This window comes from Choloepus didactylus, chromosome 14 (genome assembly GCF_015220235.1).
Source record: "Choloepus didactylus isolate mChoDid1 chromosome 14, mChoDid1.pri, whole genome shotgun sequence".
Classification (NCBI taxonomy): domain Eukaryota; kingdom Metazoa; phylum Chordata; class Mammalia; order Pilosa; family Megalonychidae; genus Choloepus; species Choloepus didactylus.
This window is the reverse complement of record NC_051320.1, coordinates 99501451-99520214: the sequence shown is the minus strand read 5'-3', so window position 1 is coordinate 99520214 and position 18764 is coordinate 99501451. Positions and strand designations below refer to the sequence as shown.

Here is an 18764-nt window from a genome sequence, read left to right as displayed (position 1 = left end):
TACCTTTTGAAGTGTTTTTATCAAAAACGGATGTTGGATTTTGTCGAATGCTTTTTCAGCATCTATTGAGATGATCATTTGATTTTTCCCTTTTGATTTGTTAATGTTTTGTAATACATTGACTGATTTTCTTATGTTGAACCATCCTTGCATGCCTGGAATGAACCCCACTTGGTCATGGTGTATGATTTTTTTAATGTGTCTTTGGATTCGATTTGCAAGTGTTTTGTTGAGAATTTTTGCATCTATATTCATTAGGGAGATTGGCCAGTAGTTTTCCTTTTTTGTAGCATCTTTGCCTGGTTTTGGTATGAGATTGATGTTAGCTTCATAAAATGAGTTAGGTAGTGTTCCATTTTCTTCAATGTTCAGAAAGAGTTTAAGTAAGATTGGTGTCAGTTCTTTCTGGAAAGTTTGGTAGAATTCCCCTGTGAAGTCATCTGGCCCTGGGCATTTATTTGTGGGAAGTTTTTTGATGACTGATTGGATCTCTTTGCTTGTGATGGGTTGATTGAGGTCTTCTGTTTCTTCTCTGGTCAGTCTAGGTTGTTCATATGTTTCCAGGAAATTGTCCATTTCCTCTACATTATCCAGTTTGTTGCCTTACAGTTGTTCATAGTATCCTCTTGTAATTTTTATAATTCCTTCAGGATCTGCAGTAATGTCATCTTTTTCATTCATTATTTTGTTTATATGGATCTTCTCTCTTTTTGATTTTGTCAGTCTAGCTAGGGGCTTGTCAATCTTGTTGATCTTCTCAAAGAACCAACTTTTGGTGTTATTTATCCTCTCTATTGTTTTTGTTCTCTATGTCATTTATTTCTGCTTTAATCCTTGTTATTTCTTTTCTTCTACTTGGTTTAGGATTGGTTTGCTGTTCATTTTCTAGCGTCTTCAGTTGATCCATTAATTCTTTGATTTTGGCTCTTTCTTCCTTTTTAATATATGCATTTAGTCTATAAATTTCCCCCTCAGTACCACTTTTGCTGCATCCCATAGGTTTTGGTATGTTGTGTTCTCATTTTCATTCATCTCTATATATTTAGCAATTTCTCTTGCTGTTTCTTCTTTAACCCACTGATTGTTCAGGAGCGTGTTGTTTAACCTCCAGGTATTTGTGAATTTTCTAAGTCTCTGATGGTTATTGACTTCTAATTGTATTCCATTGTGGTCAGAGAATGTGCTTCGAATAATTTCAATTTTTTTAAATTTATTGAGGCTTGTTTTATATCCCAGCATTTGATCTATTCTGGAGAAAGTTCCATGAGCACTAGAGAAGAATGTGTATCCTGGTGATTTGGGATGTAATGTTCTATATATGTCTGTTAAATCCAATTCATTTATCAGATTGTTTAGGTTTTCAGTTTCTTTATTGGTCTTCTGTCTGGTTGATCTGTCTATAGGAGAGAGTGATGTGTTGAAGTCTCCCACAATTATTGTGGAAACATCAATTGCTTCCTTTAGTTTTGCCAGTGTTTCTCTCATGTATTTTGTGGCACCTTGATTGGGTGCATAGACATTTACGATTGTTATTTCTTCTTGCTGAATTGCCCCTTTTATTAGTATGTAGTGGCCTTCTTTGTCTCTCAAAACATCCTTGCATTTAAAGTCTATTTTATCTGAGATTAATATTGCTACACCTGCTTTGTTTTGGCTGTAGCTTGCATGAAATATTTTTTTCCATCCTTTCACTTTCAATTTCTTTGTGTCCCTTTGTCTAAGATGAGTCTCTTGTATGCAACATATTGATGGTTCATTTTCTTTTTATCCATTCTGTGAATCTATATCTTTTAATTGGGGAGTTTAATCCATTTACATTCAGCGTTATAACCGTGAAGGCATTTCTTGAATCAGCCATCTCATCCTTTGGTTTATGTTTGTCATGCATATTTTTTTCCCTCTCTCTGTTAATATCCTTTAATGTACCCATACTGAATCTCTTCAGTACTGAACCTTTCTCCATGTCTCTCTCCTTTCTTTGTTTCTCTGTCTGTAGGGCTCCCTTTAGTATCTCCAGTAGGGCAGGTCTCTTGTTAGCAAATTCTCTCAGCATTTGTTTGTCTGTGAGAAATTTAAGCTGTCCCTCAAATTTGAAGGAGAGCTTTGCTGGATAAAGTATTCTTGGTTGGAAATTTTTCTCACTCAGAATTTTAAATATGTCATGCCACTGCCTTCTCGCCTCCATGGTGGCTAGTGAGTAGTTACTACTTAGTCTTATGCTGTTTCCTTTGTATGTGGTGAATTGCTTTTCTCTTGCTGCTTTCAGAACTTGCTCCTTCTCTTCCGTGCTTGACAGTGTGATCAGAATATGTCTCGGAGTGGGTTTATTTGGATTTCTTCTGTTTGGAGTTCGCTGGGCATTTATGAATGTGTATTGATGGTGTTTAGAAGATTTGGGAAGTCTTCCCCAACAATTTCTTTGAATACTCTTCCTAGACCTTTACCCTTCTCTTCCCCTTCTGGAACACCAATGAGTCTTATATTTGGATGTTTTACATTATCTATCATATCCCTGAGGTCCATTTAGATTTTTTTTTATTTTTTTCCCCATTCTTTCTTTTGTTCTTTCATTTTCCATTCTGTCATCTTCCAGGTCACTGATTCATTGTTCAGCTTCCTCTAGTCTTGTACTATGAGTATGCAGAATCTTTTTAATTTGGTCAACAGTTTCTTTAATTTCCATAAGATCATCTATTTTTTTATTTACTCTTGCAATGTCTTCTTTATGCTCTCCTAGGGTCTTCTTCATGTCCTTTATATCCTGTGCCATGCTCTCGTTTTTCATCTTTAGTTCTTTGATTAATTGCTCCAGGTACTGTGTCTCCTCTGATCTTTTGATTTGGGTGCTTTGGCTTGGGTTATCCATGTCATCTGGTTTAAAATTTTCTGTTGTTTTTGGCCTCTTAGCATTTGCTTAACTTGATAGGGTTCTTTTAGGATTTGTAGACTGATTGAAATCCTTCTCTTATTTGTCCGATCTACAGCTTCGTGGAGTACACTTTCTCTAACTAACCAGCAGGTGGCCTCCATGAGCCACCTGTTCCCCTCAAGCCAGTTCTCCCCTGCTTAGCCTTTTTGGTGAGTGGGGGAGTGAGTCTTGTGGGGTCCAATGGGTGCACCAAACTTGCGTGTGTAGTTGGTGTTGCCCGCCCTGTATATGGAGCGTGTTTCTGGGCAGTCAGGGAGGGGGGACGGCTCTAACAATCAAATCTCCCTGGTGATCCTGGAGATTTAAAGCTGCTGCAATAGTCTAATCCTTCAGTTCAGTCCTGCCACAGTTTGTCTCTGCCACTGACCCACAAGTCCTTGGTATTGGCGTATGGCTCCTGAGACTTGCAAGTGGGCCCCTCTTCCAGGCTGTGCACCCCGGGTCCTCTGTTGAGGGATGACTGTGCTATGTCACAGGTGAGTGCCATCCCCCCAGGGCAGTTCTGGGCTGCAGGGCTTTGTAGGGAGGCTCCCAGTCTGAGATTTCACTGATCTCAGCAGCTCCATGCATTCATGAGTGTTGTATGAAGTATGCCCAAAGTCAGATTGCTCTGCGGTGTCCGGTCCACGCAGTTCCTGGCTTTCTACCTCCTTCCCTGGAGAAGTAACTAAAACGTACACCTCACCACTCCACCATCTTGCCCGCCTCTATGAAGAAGGCATTTCCAAACCCATGGTGTCAGGTCCAGGTTCACCGTGGTGTAGGTATTTATTTTTTAAATTAAGCTCAGTTTTATTGGGATATACTCACATCCCATACAGTCATCCATGGTGTACAATCAGCTGTTTACAGTTCCATTATATAGTTACGCATTCATCACCCCAATCTGTTTTTTAACATTTCCTTTGGTGTAGGTATTTTTGTAGATGCTCTTTATCAAGTCGAGGATGTTTCCATCTATTCCTGATTTGCTTTAAGTTTTTATCGGGAATGGATGCTGGATTTTATCACATGCTTTTCCTGCATCAGTTAACAGGACCATGTGCCTTTTCCTTCTCTCACCTCTTGAGAGGGCAGAGTATATTGGTTCACATCATCCCTGGGTGACTCCTACTGTGTGGTGTGTAATTATTTTTATACATTGCTGGATTTGGTTTGCGAATATTTTGTTGAAAATTTTGCACTGAAGTCATGAGAGGAATTAGTCTGTAGTTTTCTTTCTTCTTTTTTTCTGGTTCTGTCTTTGGTATTTTGTCAGGGTAAAACTGACCTCTTAAAATGAACTAAGATGTGTTCCCTCATTTATTCTCTGTAAGAGATGATGTAAAATTGATGTTAGGTGTTCTTGAAAGGTTTGGTAGAAGTCTCCAGGGAAACCATCCGGGCCTGTAAATTTCTGTGTCGAGAGCTGCTTTGTTAAGAATTCACTTTCTTTAACGGCTGTAGACTGTTCAGATGATTCCACCTTGGACGGGTTTGGGCAGCTGATTGAGCAGTGGCTACGGCCAAGCACTGTTTTCAGAGCTTGACCTTCATCACTGAAGAGGAGGAGGCTGTGCCTGGGTGGCTAGTGACCGTGCGCCCTACAGCCACCTGCGTGGGAGGTGGGGGCCTTGTAGCGAGTTTTCCATTTGTTTCAGCCGCTCCATGGGCAGCAGTTTTTAGGCACAGGCAGTGCAAGTTTTTGGTGATAAGAATGAACATGCAGTTAAGATGCAGCAGATTCACAGCATAATGGCTTGTCATCCCAGTTTACGCACACACCTTATCTTAGGCTGGAGAGAGGCTTTGAAAGCCAGCATGACAGTGTCGGGCAGCAGTTCACAGAGGCTCAGTGGGCAGGCAGTGCCCACGTGGAGGGCAGGCCCTGGTGCTCCCGGCTCCTTGTGCAGGGGAGGCAGCCGGGGCGGTCGGCCCGCAGCAGAGCTGGGCAGGCCATCGGCTCCTTGTCACGCGCCCTCAGGGCCCGGAGCAGACGTTCCGTGTTCCTTGAGTCCCAGCTTCAGGGCTGTCTGCTGGCCGGAGGGACAGGCTCCAGTGGCTGCTGACTGTGAGGTGGTGAATTTCCAGAGTGTTCGAGCAGCTCCTCGCCCAGCTTCACCCCATGTGCTTCGTCCTCAGCTGCCCGCTGGCCGTAGGAGCCGAATGTGGCTGCGGCCTGGGGAGGACTGGGAAACCCGAGGCCAGGCTGGCCTGTCGTTGCTGGGCAGGTCTTGCGCCATTTGGAGTATCAGGAGTGAGGAAAGTCTTCACCTGTGCATTTTAGCCAGAAAAATTGTCATTTGCAAATTCCCAACTCCCTGGAGTACTCAGGCTGCCGTGTGATGTCCAGCCCCTTGGCAAAGAGCGACTGGTGGAGGGGGTGGGGCGGTGCGGTGCAGCAGGTCCTTGGGGTTCTTCAGGGTGCCGTCACCTGGTGGGCAGAGTGAGTTGCTGACGCAGGTGTCCTCCTCCGGCTAAGCCACTGTTCCCAACGGCGCGCTGGTGACTGAGTCGCTCGCGTCCAGCATTTTCTAGACGCGTCCAGGGTTGCTCCTAGCCAAGAAACAAGCCCTGGAAGGGCTCTCAGAGCCGTAGGAGGGCAGGGGGCCTTGTCCCGGGGGCCGTGTGGCGGGAAGAGCCGTGGTCGGGGTGGGAGCGCCTGCAAGGGCGCGTCGGCGTGGACCCCACTTCCCGGGGCCCCGCTCCCATTGAGGGCCCCTTGAGGCACCGGCTGGGGCGTGTCCGGGGCGGGGGCAACTGTGGGGCGGCGCATGTGAGAAAAACGACAGTCCCGGGTGGTCAGAACCCCCAGGCCCGGGCTGATAGGAGTAGGCATGTGGGGGTGGGAAGGGCCTGCTCCCAGAATTCCAGCCGGACGTCCCCAGCTCCCGAGAGTGGGGAAGCAGGCGAGGCCTAGAGCGTCTCCCCAGGGACACTCCGTGATCAGGGAGAACAGCAGTCGTGGGGGCGGCGGGTGACCCAGCAGGTGCCGCCCCCCCAGGGCGAGGCCTCCAGGCCATGGGGTTCCCGCTCGGAGCGCCGTGCCCGGCGGCCAGCTCAGGCGCTCCTGTCAGCGACGCCTCCGGGGAGGGTTGGGGTCCAGAGCACCGGGCGCCCACCCGGCGGCGGCGCACCTGCCCACGCCGTCCTGCCCCAGCGCGCGCTCCTGCGGGGGCTCCGGCCGCTCTCCCCAGCCCCTGCTTCCTCTCCCGCACCCCGGCCCCCCAGCGTGGAGGAGGGGCCTCGGCATTCCCCCGGGGCCCCGGCCCTGCTCCTCCTCGCGGCCCCGCGACACCACGCCCCTGCCCAGGGCTCTTGCGCAGAGCAGCCCGGCTGGCGCCCTCCCTCTGTCCCCTCCTGCCCAGCTGCTGTCTCCGTCCTCTCGTGAGCGATGGCTTTTCTTCGGGTATCCAGTGAGGGGGGAGGCCCGTCTCCTGCCCCCTCCCCCCACGGTGCTGGCGTTCTTTCTCTTTTCCCTGAAATGAGCCCCCCCGCCCCGGTGCAGTGGTAGGTACCCAGCCGGGGGCAGGTGCGCTCTGGCCGGCAGCTGCTGCGTGTCCGCAGGGGAGCCCGGCAGCGGTGAGAGAGGCGAGTGCTAGCTGGGGCGTTCCCCGGTGTTAAATACACAAGCGTTGAAATGCTCTTGTCTGGAGGGACTGAAACTTTCTGAGTTATCTTTTTCATAAAAAAAGTTCCAGGGTTGGAGGCATATCCGTGGGCCGGTGTCCACCGGGCTGGGGTGCCCTGGGCCTGCTGTGGGGCGTATCTGCCTCTGTTGTTGGGGAGCCATGGGGCTATCTGGGCTTCACAGCTCTGCCTCTGTCTCTGGCACAGAGCCCCCCTCAGCTCGCCTGGCCCAGTGGGGCGATGGCGGTGACCCAGGCAGCAGAGAAGGAAGCTGGGTGGGCTGTGCTCCTTCAGCAGACGTGTTGGTGGGGGGACATGTGGGGGGCCCAGGCCACAAGGAGCACAGCTGGGGCAAAACCAGGACTCCCCGAGCTCGGAGCCTCCGTGGCACCTCAAAACTGTCCTGCTCCACGCGGGGCCAGGCCCCACTCGTGTTGGCACAGCAGCTCCACTCCTTGGGTACACGAGGAAGATCGAGGGGTCCACAGAGTGGGAGTGGCCAAGGGTGGGCACCGAGGAGTAGCCGGGAACCGGGACTGTGGGTTTGATTTGTGCTCTTTTCCTCTTCTGTGACCTGACTTCTCACGTTTGAAGCTGGTGGGTGGGAGTGAGGCTTTGCAGCTGCACGAGAAGCTGCTCGGGGAGCCAGGCTGTTTGCAGCTCACGGAGGGCCGGGGGAGCGGACAGGCGGAGCTCAGCCTGCACGTGGCACCCGAGTTCTCGCAGGCCGGTGGGGCACAGCGGCGAGCCCCGGCAGGAGGCTATGGGGCTCCTGCTGGTGCCAGGGCCAGGGCCTCGGCTTCCCCGCTGTGAGCGCCCGCCTGACTCCCTGCTCTGCTGCTTGCAGGCTGGAGTGGGTGGAGATTATCGAGCCGCGCACGCGGGAGCGCATGTACGCCAACCTGCTCACGGGCGAGTGCGTGTGGGACCCGCCGGCCGGCGTCCGCATCAAGCGCACCAGTGAGAACCAGTGGTGGGAGCTCTTCGACCCCAACACCTCGCGCTTCTACTACTACAACGCGGCGACGCAGCGCACCGTGTGGCACCGCCCGCAGAGCTGCGACATCATCCCCCTGGCCAAGCTGCAGACCCTGAAGCAGAACACCGAGTCCCCCCGTGCCTCAGCCGAGAACAGCCCCGGGCGTGCCAGCAGCACCAGCCGCGAGGGCAGTGCCAGCTCCTCCCTGGAGCCTGAGCCCGACACCAGCGACAAGGGGCAGGAGCCGCTGGGCAGGGCAAGCCGGCAGGCGCCCTTCGGCGCTACGCGGGAGGAGGGCAGGTAAGGGGGCCTGGGCGGGCCAGGCTCGGGAGGCAGCTGCCGTCCAAGCCCCTCCAGCAGGGACACCGAGGCCAGGCCTCTCCCGACTGCCCCCAGGCCTGGCCGTCGGCCTGTCTGTTGGGGGCTTCCGGCTCAGGGCTGTGGAGCGTCTCAGCTCCTGGGAAACACGAACGCGGCTTTAGGGCAGAACCCAGTGGGCCACCCTGAGAACACAATGCGCATGGCTGGGGTGGGGCCTGGTGGGGGATGCAAGCCCTGACCTGGGGCAGTCGGTGGAGGCTGATCTCACCTGGGGGAGAGCTGCCGGTGGTGCCCCCATTTCACAAGTGGAAAACCTGAGGCTCCAGGCCAGGCAGTTGCAGACAGAGCACTTGGAGCCGAGGCTGGCACTGCCACCAGCGCGGCCTCACCTGGGCTGTGCTCAGCCACCCCAGAGCTCCAGGAAGATGTGTCAGAGCCCCAGGGTGGCTGTCTGTTACCAGCCCTCCTGCCTGCTCAGTAGCCCTGGGACCCCCACCCTCCCCGGCCCACCTCGCACTGCCGGCCATGCTGCTTCTCAGGCTGCGAGTCTCCCACCAGGGCAGCCCCTGCAGGTCTTGGCTGGAGTCTCCTCCAGCAGAGAGGCCCCCACCTCCTACCACCATCCCCCATCTCCAGCCCCTGCCATTCCTTAGAGCTGTGTGCACTCGCCTCCGGAGCATGGGGTCGTGTGCGTCCCCGTTGTCCCAGGGTTTGGCATGCGCCAGGCAGGAGCTGACCTGTGACCCCATAGAATTAGCTCTGTGGTCATCACTGCAGATGAGGCTCAGAGCTGGGTGTGGGGTCCGGGGTCCCCAGGGGTGGTGGCAGGTCAGGCTCTAAGCCGGCCTGGGTGCCAGTGGGCGGGGGCTGCGCCTTGGCATCTGCCCCTGCCCGTTCCTCCACCTTGTTCTCTTTGTTTGTAACCGTGGAAAGTGGGGCTGCGACACACTGCCCCAGCTCCCTGACCGAGGGTAGCTGTGCGGGGGCATCTCTCCATGGCAGTCACGCTGCTGTCAACCGTGACTGATCCAAGCCTTCTCCCGCGCTCACTCACACAGGCACCGTGTGCACATGTTGGGTGCCCGGCTGCATGGGGCAGCCAGGCCACCTGGCCCCGTTTCCGGGGGGGTGGGGGGGGAACGGCAAGCAGGCGAGTGAGAAGGATCTGGACGATGTGGCCTGGCTGAACACCAGCAGGCCCCGAGGTGCGAGGCTGCCAAGAGGAGCAGCCCCGGGTGGGCGGCTGTCCTGACGCAGGCAGGCTGCGGGGCCCGCGTCCCAGGACAGCGTCCAGTGGCCTCACGCTTCCTTCTCGGGGCGCCCGTCTCCTGTGGCTGAAGTTTTGTTCTCACTCTCCCGTCGGGGATCCCAGGAGCACTGAGCTCTGGGATCCAGGAGCAAGCCTGAGCCCTGCCAGAGGGCAGGGGTCCCAGCCCACCTCTCTGGGCCAGAGCCAGGTGTCCAGAGGAAACCCTGTTTGGAGTCTGGGCAGAGCCCGTTCCTGGGGAATGGAAATCAATGATGGGCAACACCACACGCGTCCGTGTCCGAGAAAGGAGACGGCAGCTGCTGCTCCGAGTTTTGAAGTTGTTGACGCTTGTGTTCTTGTGCTTCTCTCACCTGCTGTGTTTCAGCCCGTCACCATCAGGAGCGCTCCTGGAGAGGGACTACGAGGTTTACCGGGACCACAGCGCCGACGGCCAGCTGCTCCACTACAGGTAGAGCGTCTGCTCTCGGCGCCCTGCCCGGCTCCTGGTGCCCGGGGCTGTGTGGCGGCTCCCCTGGGGCTGGTCCAAAAAGCTGCCCCGAGCCTTCGCCCGGCTCTGCGCTGTCCGGCGGGTCCTGCGGCCTGTGTGGGTCTCTCAGCCCTTGTTTCCCCTCTCCGCCTCTTGGTTGCTTCCCCCCACCTCTCCCCACCACACTCCCACACACCCTTACACACACATACACCCATGCATGCTCACGTGTCCTTGCGCGCACACACCCTCACACACATTTACACACCTTTGCACACACTTGCACACACTCATACATTCTTACTCTTACAAAATCATACTCTGACATTCTTACATTTGTACACTGTTTTTGTCTGCCAAAGCTGACAAAATGCAGTCTACCAGAAATGGACTGCGTTTTAACGGTGGGGATTTATTAGCTTATAACGTTTGCAGTCCCACGCCGTGAAAATGCCCCACTCGTGGCACCTGCAGGACGATAGCTTCTCTGCAGAGCCGCTGCCGGTGAGCATCGGCCCCTCCATCAGGCAACAAGGCCATGGCGGCGCCTGCCGGTCCCTCCCTCCCAGGTCACCTTGCTTCAGCTTCTGGCCTTAGCGGCTCCTCCCTCAGCAACAAGATCCCAGAGGGGCTCCCGTTCTGGGAGAGGAGACGTGGCCCAAGTGACGCCGTGAAGGACCGCAAGGAGGGGCCGTGGCCCCCGCGACACAGCCCGGGCAGGCAGCACGGCAGAGGAAGCTGGGCCCGGAGGCCTCTGGTTTGCTTGAAGGCTCACAGTTGCTCGGTGCTAGACAGAAGCACAGTGCATGGGGGCGGCGTGTCCCTGGGTGGTGGCGAGTGCCGCGGAGCACAGCCCTCGGGGTGGGGGCACCGGGTGCCGATGGGCGGGCGGGTGACAGGCGGGACCCAGGCAGCAGTGGAGCCCTCTGTGGCTGCGTTTCCCATCGTTTCAGGGCTCCGCTAGGAAGAGCTGGCTTTTCCGGGGAGGACTTAGTTAGGCAGCTCTGCAGGGACGGGGGCGCTGCCCGCTGCTTCCCGGGGCCTGCGCCTGGCTCTTCCTCACCCTGAGCGGCCACAGCCTCGGCGACCCCGTTCCGACTCTTAGAGACGCGATTCTTGGGCCCCGACCTGCTGAATCCGCGGTCTGGGCAAGCCCTGGTGGATCTGGGAACCGCCGTCCTCAGATCCGTGAGGGCCCCGCCGGGGTCCCTGACCCCCGCCCACACCCTCGAGGCTGAGCGACCCCCTCCCTGCCGCCTGCACCCAGGCAGGCTCGTCCGCTCCTTCCTGAACTTCTTAAAGACAGGGCTCAGCAGCCTTCCTGTTTGTAGCAGGCCCCGGTTAAAGTTGGATGTTAGAAATACCTTTTGGGCTCAGCCCTTTGCCCGCCTCCTGTTGGCTGCTGCAAGCCTGCGTGGGCTGGGCCACGTCGCATATGCCCTCTGGGGATGGTTTTGCTGGCGGCTCTTGGGGTGAGGAGACAGCGAGTCAATCGGAGAAGAGCCTGGAGAAGAGGCAAATGAGCTGGAGGCTCACAGTGCACCCCTGCGGCTCCCCTGCTCATGTGAGCCCAGGGCCCCCCAGCTGGTGCCGCCTGTGCAGGCCCAGGTCAGCCCCGTGGCCCTGCCTGCACACGGGTGTGGGGGCCCTGCTGGTCGGGAGAGGCTGGGGGAGGTGCCGGCCCGCACGTTCCCTCCGGGAGGGGCGTGGTCAGAGGCCGGTGCGCCGCAGCCCCCTGCCCTGGGCAGCTCCCAGGGACCCCCTCCTCACGAGGGTGGGGCTTCCGTGAGTTTCCCCTTTTGTTCTTTGTGGGATGGAACTTGCTCACAGGAAAGGACCACACGGCGTGTCTGGAGAGGGAGCCAGGTGATGACGACACGGCCACCTGGGACCCTTCCCAGGCTCCTCTTGGCGGCAGCCCAGGGCCTGGCCCAGGACTTCCCCCGGCTTGGGCTTCCTGCACAGCTCTCGTCACCTGTGCTGTGTCCGTCTGTCATGCCCTTCAGCAGCCCCAGCAGAGGCCCCGGCACGCAGAACTGAGTAAATATTTGCTAGATGTGTGAAAATAAGGGTTGACATTTACTTAGAGCTTCCTGTGGCTTGGTGCTGAGCTGAGAACTTTATCACATGCCCATTGTGTTATTTAATCCCCATGATAACTGACGAGGAAGCGGACGCAGAGAGATGCCAGGTGATTTTTCCAAGCTTTGCTCAGACTCCAGAGCCCGTGCGCTGATGTCTCCAGGCTGGCACTGCGGCCAGGGCCCCCCACAGCCAGCAGGCCTCCGTCCGTGGCCGATGCAGGAAGACAGACTGTGCACGCTGCTCGTGTCCCGGTGGAGGGGCAGTGCTCCCGCCCACCATAGCGGGTGCCTTAGCACACAGTCTCCAGGAGCGCCTCGCCCCTGGGCGCCCCACAGGCATCAGCCGCACACCTCATCCTGTCCAGGATCCAGGCCCCCTTGGCCCTGGCACGGGGCCCGGCTGTGGTCACAGGGAGGCGGGAGCTGCCTGTGGACTGTCGTCTCCACACCCAAACAGAACAAATGAGAAAGGCTGAGAGTAAAGGGCAGGAGGAGGCTCCACCGTGCAGGGGCACACCGAGATAAGGTGGGTGTGGAGATAGCTTGCGTTATTCACACAGAGTAGATTTTAAGGCAAACAGTGTTTCTGGAGATAAATGGAACATTTCTTACTGATAATGGGTCAAATCAACAAGAAGACATAACAGTCCTACATTTGTATGCACCTAACAATTTGACTGTAAAATGTATAAAGCAAGAGTTAACCAAACTAAAAGGAGGAGTAGACAAATTCACAGTAGATTTTTAACACCTACCACAGTAACTGGTAGAACAAGCTGACAAAAAACTTAGCAAGAATATAAATTTGAATAAAACTAAATAAAATAACTTGAGCTAATTGACATATATAGATACTCACAAAAACTAGGAATAAAAAGGAATCTCCTTCATCAAAAACAAAAACTAATAGACATAATACTGCAATGGTGAAACATTGAATGCTTTCTCACTGGCTTCAAATAAGAAGAGGATGTGCATGGTCACAATTCCTAGTCAGCTTCGTACCTACAGGCCTAGCTGTGCAATAGGGCAAGGCAAGTGCTGGAAAAAAATAAAGATGGGAAAGGAAGAAAATCAAACTGTCATTATCATTGCAGATCATTGTATATGTAGAAAATCGAAAAGAATCTGCAGATCGTCCATCAGAATTAGTGAACTTAGTAAGGTTATTGGATACAAAGTCAATATACAAAAATGAATTTTCTGTTATACAAGCAACCAATGATTAGACAATGAAATTGTTAAGAATACCGTTTGTAGGTGTATCAAAAACATTAGATACCTAGAAGTAAATCTAATAAAAGATATGCAAGGTTTTTAAAGTGAGAACTCCGAGGTGTTGCTGAGGACAATGAAGGAAGACCCGCGTGAACGAAGGGGACATCCGTTCCTGGACGGAAGGCTCGGGATTACAGGCGTGCCATTCCTCCCCAGACTGCTCTGTAGATTCAGTCAATCCCAGTCAAAATCCTGGCAGGTGTTTTTGTGGAAACTAACAAGCCGATTCTAAACTGTATGTGGAAATGCAAAGGACCTAGGATAGCCAAGTTAATCATGGAAAAGAACAAATCTGGAAGATTTATACTATCAGGTATCAAGACTTCTTTCTCATAAAGCTGAAGAATTGAGACAGTGGCTCAAGAATGGAAAGTAGAAAGAAGAAACAGAATCCCAAACACACTACTTGGTTTATAACAAACACTCTGTCTTCAGGAAGCAGTGCTGGGAATATTAGCAAAAGGTGGCCTTGACCCCTGTCTTGCATTAGGCACACAAAGAAAATGCCTGGGAGTTATGAACAGGCATATGCTAACAAATCAGGAAACCTGGATGAAATGGACAGTTTTCTTGAAACATACAAATTACCTTTTCTGATACAAGAAGAAATAGAAAATCCAACAGAAGAAATAGAAAAATCCACATGCAAAAGAATGAATGCAACTCCATGGATTGGAAGTCTTAAGTCAAGAGATTTTTACCAATAATCGAAAACTTCCCGACAAAGAAATTTCCAGGACTGCTGGTTTCACTGCTGAATTCTAAGCATAAAGATGATTTAATACCAGTCCTTCTCAAACTCTTGCAAAAAGTAGAGGAGAGGGTATTACTTCCTACCTCATACTATGAGGCCAGCACTGCCCTGATTGCAAAGCCAGATAAAGACAGTACATGAAAAGAAAATTATAGACCAGTATTTCTTATGAGTATCTGTGCTGGTTTGTATATATTATGTCCCCCAGAAAAAGCCATATTCTTTAATGCAGTCTTGTGATGGCAGACATATTAGTGTTGATTAGATTGGAATCCTTTGATTGGGTGTTTCCATGGAGATGTGACTCAGTCAACTGTGGATGAGACCTTTGATTGGATAATTTCCTTGGCAGTGTTACCCCACCCATTGAGGGTGGGTGCTAATTGGATCACTGGAGTCCTATAAAGGAGTTCACAGAAAGACCTGAGAGCAACTGAGAGTGACATTTTGAAGAGGAGCTGCAGGTAAGAGAGGACAAAACGCCCCAAAGGCAACATTTTGGAGAACGCCATTTTGAAACGCAACCTGGGAGCAAGCAGACACCAGCCACGTGCCTACCCAGCTAACAGGTTTTCCGGACGCCAACGGCCATCCTCCAGTGAAGGTACCCTATTGATGCCTTACCGTGGACACTTTATGGCCTTAAGACTGTAACTGTGTAACCAAATAAACCCCCGTGGTAAAAGCCAATCCATTTCTGGTATTTTGCATAACAGCAGCATTAACAAACGAGAACAGTATTGATTCAGAAATCCTTAACAAAATACTGGCAAACTGAATCCAACAGTGTATTAAAAGGATTTAATGTACTTTTTTATACCATGACTAAAAGGAATTTATTCCAAGAATGCATGGATGGTTTAATATGAGAAAATCTAATGAAGTAATACAGCACATTAATAGAATGAAAGGAAAAAAACTCGGTCATCTCAATTGATGCAGTATAGACATTTCTCACAATCCAACCTCATTTCATGATAAAAACACTCAGAAACCTAGGAATAGAAGGGAACTTTCTGAACATGATAAAAAAGTATTTGTGGAAAGTCCACAATACGCATCATACTCAATGGTGCAAGACTGAAAGCTTTCCCTCTAAAATCAGGAACAAAACAAGGATGCCCACCGTCACCCTGTTATTCAGCATTGTACCGGAAGTTCTCATGAGAGCAGTCAGGCAAGAGAAAGTAATAAAAGGCATCCAAATTGGAAAGCAAGAAGGTAAATTATCCATGGAAAATCCTAAAGAATCCACAAGAAAGCTGCTAGAACTAAGAGACGAATTCGTCAAAGCTGCAAGGTACAAGATAAACAGGCAGAAGTCAGCAGGTGCCTATACACCGGTGATGAACAATCTGAAAAAGGAATCGAGAGAACTCCACTTAGAATAGCATGTAAAAGAATAAGTTACCTAGGAAGAAAATTAGCCAAATAGGGGAAAGACCTTGTACACTAAAAACTACAAAATATTGCTGAAAGAAATTAAAGAGGACCTAAATAAATTTTAGGAAAAAACACCCTGTGTTCTTGGATTGGAAGACTTTTAATATTGTTAAGATGTCAATACTGCCTAAAGCGATCTCCAGATTCAGTGCAATCTGTGTCAAAATTCCAGCAGCCTTTTTTTTTTGCAGAAATGGAAAAACTAATCCTCATATTCATGTGGAATTGCAAGGGGCTTGGGTAGCCAAAACAGTCTTGAAAAAGAACAAAGTTGGAGGACTCATACTTCCTGATTTCAAAACCTACTGCACTTAAAACAGTATGGTCCTGGCATAAGGATAGTCATAGAGACCAGTGGAATAGAACTGAGAGTCCAGAGATGAACCCCCACATCTGGGGCCAGTTGGTTTTTGACAAGGGAGCCAGATCCACTAAATGGGGAAAGAATGATCTCTTCAACAGATGGTGCAGGGACAACTGGGAATCCACATGCAAAACAATGAATGTGGACCCCCACCTCTCACCATATACAAAAATTAACTAAAAATGGTTCAATAACCTAAATATAAGAGCTATTGCTTAAAAGTCTTACAAGGATGCACAGAGATGTCTTCAGGACCTTGTAGTAGGCAATGGTTTTTTAAGATTTTACACTAGAACACAAGCAACAAAGGAAAAAATAGATAAAATGGACATCATCAAAATTTAAGACTTTTGTGCATCAAAGGTATTGATTATCAATAAAGTAAAAAGATGACCTGGAGAATGGGAGAAAATATTTGGAAACCATATGTCTGATAAAAGTTTAATGTCCAGACTATATAAAGAACTCCTACAGCTGAACAGAAAGACAGACAACCCAATTGAAAAATGGACCAGGGATTTGCATAGACATTTCTCCAAAGAAGATATCCACATGGCCAATGTGCTTATGAAATCATGCTCACATCATTAGAGAAATGCAAATCAAAACTACGAGATACCGCTTGATAACCATTAGGATGGCTATTGTTAAAAAGAAAAACAGGAAATAACAAGCATTGGTGAGAACGTGGAGGAATAGGAAACTTGCACGTTGCTGGGGGGATGCAAAATGGTGCAGCCGCTGTGGAAAACAATTTGGTGGTTCCTCAGAAGGTTAAACTTGAAATTACCATATGACCCAGCATTTCTACTGGTTATGTACCCAGAGAATTGAAAGCAGGGACTTGTACAGATGTTTGCACACCGGTACTCATCACAGCAGGATCCACAGTAGCCAGAAGGTGGCGGCAGCTCGTACGTCCACCAGCTGAGGAGTGTGGAAGCCAAACGTGGGGTGTGCGCTCCACGGGACGTTACACAGCCGTGGCGGGGAGGGCGGTGCGGGTGCAGACTGCAGTGTGGACCAGCCCTGAAGATGTGTTGAGCGAAGGAGCCGGACTCCAGAGGACACGTACTGTGCGGTCTCTCTTGTAGGGGAGACTTAGAATGAGTGAGTGCACAGGGGCAGACGCAGCATGGTGGTCACCAGCGGGGTGTGGGCTGGGAGGGAGGGTCCCTGCTGAGCCAGGGAGGTCTGCTTCGAGATGATGCAGACAGTCTGGAAATCGGTGGAAGTTACAGAGTTTCATCAGTATGCTTAATGTCAAAGAATTGTCCACTTAAAACGGCTAAAATTATTTTTGTTATGTATTTATTATCACAATTAAAAATAAATCATTTGTGAAAAAATCAATTCCATATGGATCTTAGAACTCCATGTAAAAGATAAAACAGTAACATTTGTAGAATAGAATATTCTTTTGACTTTTTGAGAGACATAGATTTCTTAATCAAGACATAGAAATTACTATTCATAAAAGGAAAGATTGACAGATTGGAATTCATTAAAAATTAAGATCTTGTCATCGAAAGACAAAAGGAAGAGAATAAAAAAGATGCAGTCACGCTTGCCACCCCCTCCTTGAAGGAGTCCTGGGGCTGCCACCTGCTTTTCCAGGTTTGGGTCTGGAGTAGGTGTGTGCAGTGTTGGGGCGCCGAGCCGGGAGGTGTGCACTGCACGTGCGTGCACCGGGTGCCATGCCCCGGCGCGGGTTCGGGTGCTGCGACCAGCGGGGAGGGCCTGGGACACAGGGCGCTGCTGCCCTCAGGCCGTCCCCTGCCAGCCGAGGCACTCAGGGCTCCAGGCCCCAGTGTGGAATCTGAGGCTCACAGCGGGCATCGCTGGGCAGCTGGGAGGTGGCCTCGTGTCAAGCTGTGCCTCTCCGAGCTCGTGGGAGCCCCTTGGCTGGGCGTGGAGCCGCGTGGCAGAGGCCCCGGGTGGCCCCCGTGCACTCGTCCCCCTCTGGCTGGGCCTTCCTCTGCCTCCACGTCCCCGGGGAGTGGGGGTGGGGGGTGAGGAAGGCTGCTGGGCTGAGGCCAGGGGGCGGGAGGGGGCGAGGTCAGGAGGGGCGGCTGCGCCTGCAGCTCTGGGGGGGGACAGGTGCGTGGGTCACTCCCGGGGGCCTCCAGACAGGGGACTGCACAACCTGTGGTATGGGGGGCACTGAGGGAGTCAGGCCTGCCTGCTCCCCGCCAGTAAATGGCCTTTCTCCTTCCTTGTAGGACCTCCTCGTTGCGTTGGAACTCGGGGACCAAAGAGCGCATGCTCATCAAAGTCCCCGACCGGGAGCCCAGCTTCCTCGCCCCCCAGGGGAACGGCTACCCCTCGGACAGCCCCCTGGGGGGCCGCTCCCGGAGGCCCTCTGGCAGCCAGCATTCCCCCGTCCTGCAGACCTTCGCCCCCGACATGGACGTGGCCGTCTTCTTCCCTGAGAGGAAGCCCTCGCCCTTTCTGAGGCGAGCCGAGCCCGGGGGGCCCTGCTCCCCACTGCAGACCCAGCCCCGCAAACCCTCCAGCGACTCGCAGCCCCCCTCCCCTCGCTACGCCTACGAGCCTCCGCTGTACGAGGAGCCCCCTGTGGAGCTCCAGGCCCCCATCTATGATGAGCCTCCGGTGGACATGCAGTACGAGGCCAGCGGGGGCTACAAGGCAGGCTCGCCCCAGAAGTCGCCAGGGCGCAAGCCGCACCCCTTCCTGCAGTCGCCCAAGCAGGCCTCGGCCTCGCCCTACCAGCAGCTGGTGCTCGCCAAGCAGAAGGGCCCCGAGCGCCTTGTGAGCCTTGAGTACAGCCCTGCGGGCAAGGAGTACGTGCGGCAGCTGGTGTACGTGGAGCAGGCCGGTGCCAGCCCCAAGCTGCGGGTGGGCCCGCGGCCCAGGTACGCGCCCGGCCCCGGCGGCTCCTACTGCCTGCAGCCCAGCGCCGGCCTGGGCCGGGACCAGCGCCTGGAGGTCCGCTCGGGCGACTACAGCAGCATGGAAGGGCCCGAGTGCCGGCCCGGCCCGCCGCCCACGCCACTGCCCCCCCGCGCAGGAGGACGCCATGTCCTGGTGCAGCCAGCAGGACGCCCTGGCCCCCACGGGCTACTCCCCGGGCTCCCGCAAGAGGAAGAGCCGGAAGCCCTCCCTGGCCCAGGACCCCGGCGCCTCGTCCACGGACAGCTCGGGTGGCCGCGACCTGCTGGGCGGGCAGCTGGTGGCAGAGGCGCCACGCAGGGACCGGCCAGGCGAGGCCGAGGGGGCGCATGGCACGGCCGAGCCCTTCCTGGC

At 52.8% G+C, this 18764-nt stretch overlaps 2 protein-coding genes across 2 annotated transcripts in view; one reads left to right on the top strand and one right to left on the bottom strand.

Moving 5' to 3' along the window:
* The window catches only part of ARHGAP39 (Rho GTPase activating protein 39), a 152874-nt gene that overhangs the window by 104584 nt on the left and 29526 nt on the right, over positions 1 to 18764 (top strand). The window contains 4 exon segments of the mRNA XM_037802639.1: positions 7386 to 7817; positions 9473 to 9556; positions 17720 to 18515; positions 18517 to 18762. Coding sequence (XP_037658567.1) covers positions 7386 to 7817; positions 9473 to 9556; positions 17720 to 18515; positions 18517 to 18762 — 1558 coding nt within the window.
* Positions 9967 to 11391, bottom strand: LOC119509137 (translation initiation factor IF-2-like). Its single transcript, XM_037803009.1, has 2 exons — positions 10939 to 11391; positions 9967 to 10738 (listed from the first exon to the last, which is right to left on the bottom strand). Exons 1-2 carry the CDS (start codon positions 11136 to 11138, stop codon positions 10183 to 10185), a joined length of 756 nt encoding a protein of 251 aa, XP_037658937.1. The 5' UTR covers positions 11139 to 11391; the 3' UTR covers positions 9967 to 10182.